The sequence below is a fragment of the Octodon degus genome, unplaced genomic scaffold (genome assembly GCF_000260255.1).
Source record: "Octodon degus isolate 3935 unplaced genomic scaffold, OctDeg1.0 scaffold00100, whole genome shotgun sequence".
NCBI classification, from domain to species: domain Eukaryota; kingdom Metazoa; phylum Chordata; class Mammalia; order Rodentia; family Octodontidae; genus Octodon; species Octodon degus.
In genome coordinates, this window is record NW_004524676.1 from 7,793,897 (window position 1) to 7,796,283 (window position 2,387).

The 2,387-nt window shown below is 59.4% G+C and overlaps 1 protein-coding gene across 1 annotated transcript; it reads left to right on the top strand.

Annotated features, from left to right (window-relative positions):
- Window positions 1-30: 30 nt before the first annotated feature.
- Window positions 31-1,808, top strand: Ccdc184 (coiled-coil domain containing 184). The gene has a single exon (XM_023723595.1). It carries the CDS (start codon window positions 82-84, stop codon window positions 667-669), a length of 588 nt encoding a protein of 195 aa, XP_023579363.1. The 5' UTR covers window positions 31-81; the 3' UTR covers window positions 670-1,808.
- Window positions 1,809-2,387: the final 579 nt, after the last annotated feature.

A 2,387-nucleotide genomic window follows, 5' to 3' on the forward strand; every position in this document is an offset into this window, starting at 1 on the left:
CCGCGGCCCCGGCCGCTCCGCGCCGCCCGGACGCCCCCACCCTTCCCCGCGGACGCCCGGGCGCAGCCCGCGGTGCACCCAATGGAGGACGCGCTGCTGGAGCTCAGGACCAAGGACGGCGGCGACGTGCCTGCGCCCCTGGAGGTGTCGGCCGTGCCGGCCGTGGGGGACGTGCTCTCCGGGGAGTACAACGGCGGCATGAAGGAGCTGATGGAGCACCTCAAGGCCCAGCTGCAGGCCCTGTTCGAGGACGTGCGGGCCATGCGCGGGGCGCTGGACGAGCAGGCCTCGCACATCCAGGTGCTCTCGGACGACGTGTGCGCCAACCAGCGGGCCATCGTCTCCATGTGCCAGATCATGACCACGGCGCCCCGCCAGGGCGCCTTGGGCGTGGTCGGCGCCAAGGGGAGCTTCCCCGGGCCCCCCCCGGACCCGGAGGCGCCTTCACCTGGAGCCGAGGACGGCGGCGTGCTGGGTCTCGATCCCGAGGACGAGCGGGACGGCGACGACGGGGAGAAAGAGGTGCCCAGCCCCGCCACACCCACCAGCCACCGCCAGCGCGCCACGAGCCCCAGTGCTGGTCTCCTGGGGGGAGACGGGCCACTTGTGGAGCCCCTCGACCTGCCTGACATTACCCTGCTGCAGCTGGAGGGCGCGGCCTCCCCATGAGGGCACTGCGGGCACGCTCACTTCCCGGGCTGGTTTGGGCTTCGGAGTGCATGGCCAAGGGGCTCAAGCTTCGCTCCCCCAGCTGCCCCGCGTGTAGGGCAGAGTCCGGAGGGCGAAGGACTTGGAGAGTCGGGAATTGTTTTGCCCAACAAGCGCGATAACAAACTGGACAGAGGTGAGGCTCCGGGAAAGGAAGTGCCCATCTCCGGACTCCACCATCCCCTTCCCTACCCTTCCCCTCTCCCCAGGCAACAGGAGAACCCCTGAATTATGTAAATAAAATCTGCTTTTTCTATTCTGAAAAAGGACTTATCTAGGATTATGGCAAATAATCTCTAATGATTTGCCGAAAAATTAAGGAATGGGGGGTATTCTGTTCTGGCAACAGGAAATTTACCCTTCTGCTGAAATCCAAGCTATCCAGCGCTCTGCAGAAGCCTCTCCCCCTCATAGATCTCTGCGGCTGCTGATTGGTAAAGGAAACTTAAGGAACTGCAGCCGCAGGAATCTGGGTGAAAGGGGTTCGGGGGTCCCAGGGTTGGGAGGAGCTGGCTGTGAATGTGCATGAAGACAAAGTAGCTCAACCTCTAGGATTCTGCATGCGGAGCGGATCCTGCCGTGTCACCGACTTCATCTGGGATTGCTTTTCCACTCAGTGGGGCCGAGAGAACAAAGAGCCCATCCCACAGGCAGAGACTCGGGTGCTCAGCAGAGGCCCAGGTTTAGGGGACGTTTGAGGGACTCTTAGGGGCGTCAGCCAAAAACTGTCTCTCCTGACTACACCTGCTTAACTTCAGTTCCTTTTTTCTGTCAATCCGTCCCTGCCCGCTGCCTCTCGGTGTCGCCTCCATAATGTCTAGTGTGTGTTTTGTGCGTCTAATTGTGCAGTAGTATGTGAGCCCTGAGGGGCAGGGCTCAAGGCTCTGGTGGTAGGTTCCCGGGATTCGGACTCTGCTGAGGACCCCGGGCTATAATGGCGCTCACCTCTCTCCCCTGCCTTTCCCTCCTTCCCACCAGGGCATGAGCATGTGGCTGTCCTGAGATCCCTTAATAATGTGCTTCCCTCCTGCCTTCTCAAGTGGTGACTTTGTGTGCCCTTTCCCCTCTTTTGTGTATTCCTGCTCAGTGCTTTTCTTAGTATTAACCTTAATAAAAAGGCATCATCTCCCCTTTTGCTGACTGGTACTAAGAGGATGTCAGGGGGGCTTCTGGGTGCATTGCATGGACCAGGCTTTAGTGGGAGAGGTAGGGACTTCCCGCCTGCCTACTTGCTGCAGCTCCAGGGACTTGACTGTCCCTCCCCTGGCTGGGACAGGCACTGCAAACTCTGCCTGCTTTGTCTTCTGCCCTGGACCTGGATCTCAAGCTGGATGGAGGAAGGAGAGGGCATGTGTTGAGATTCCCAGGCTAACAATAGCCAGCACAACACGCATGCAAAAGATTTCTTGTCAGTATCTGCTCCCTGGGGGATGATTTCTAAATCCAAGTCCTGGGATAGTAGGCAGGACACCTGTTCATGGAAGGGGAGAGTGGGGGGCATTGTTCTGGAGGGACTGCCCAGGATTTCTGGGAGTGACACATCATAAAGGGAATCACAATAACTGCCTAAGGCCTCTAGTGGAGGATGCCGGTCAGGTGTTCCCCAGAGAGCAGAGACTGACATCACCGCTGGGCTGTTCCCTTGGGCAATGGAGGTTTCCTGAGGGTTTCCCAGAACA

Excerpts from the sequence above, each read along its gene's own strand:
- Ccdc184 (XM_023723595.1), top strand. The coding sequence starts at position 82 with ATGGAGGACGCGCTGCTGGAGCTCAGGACCAAGGACGGCGGCGACGTG.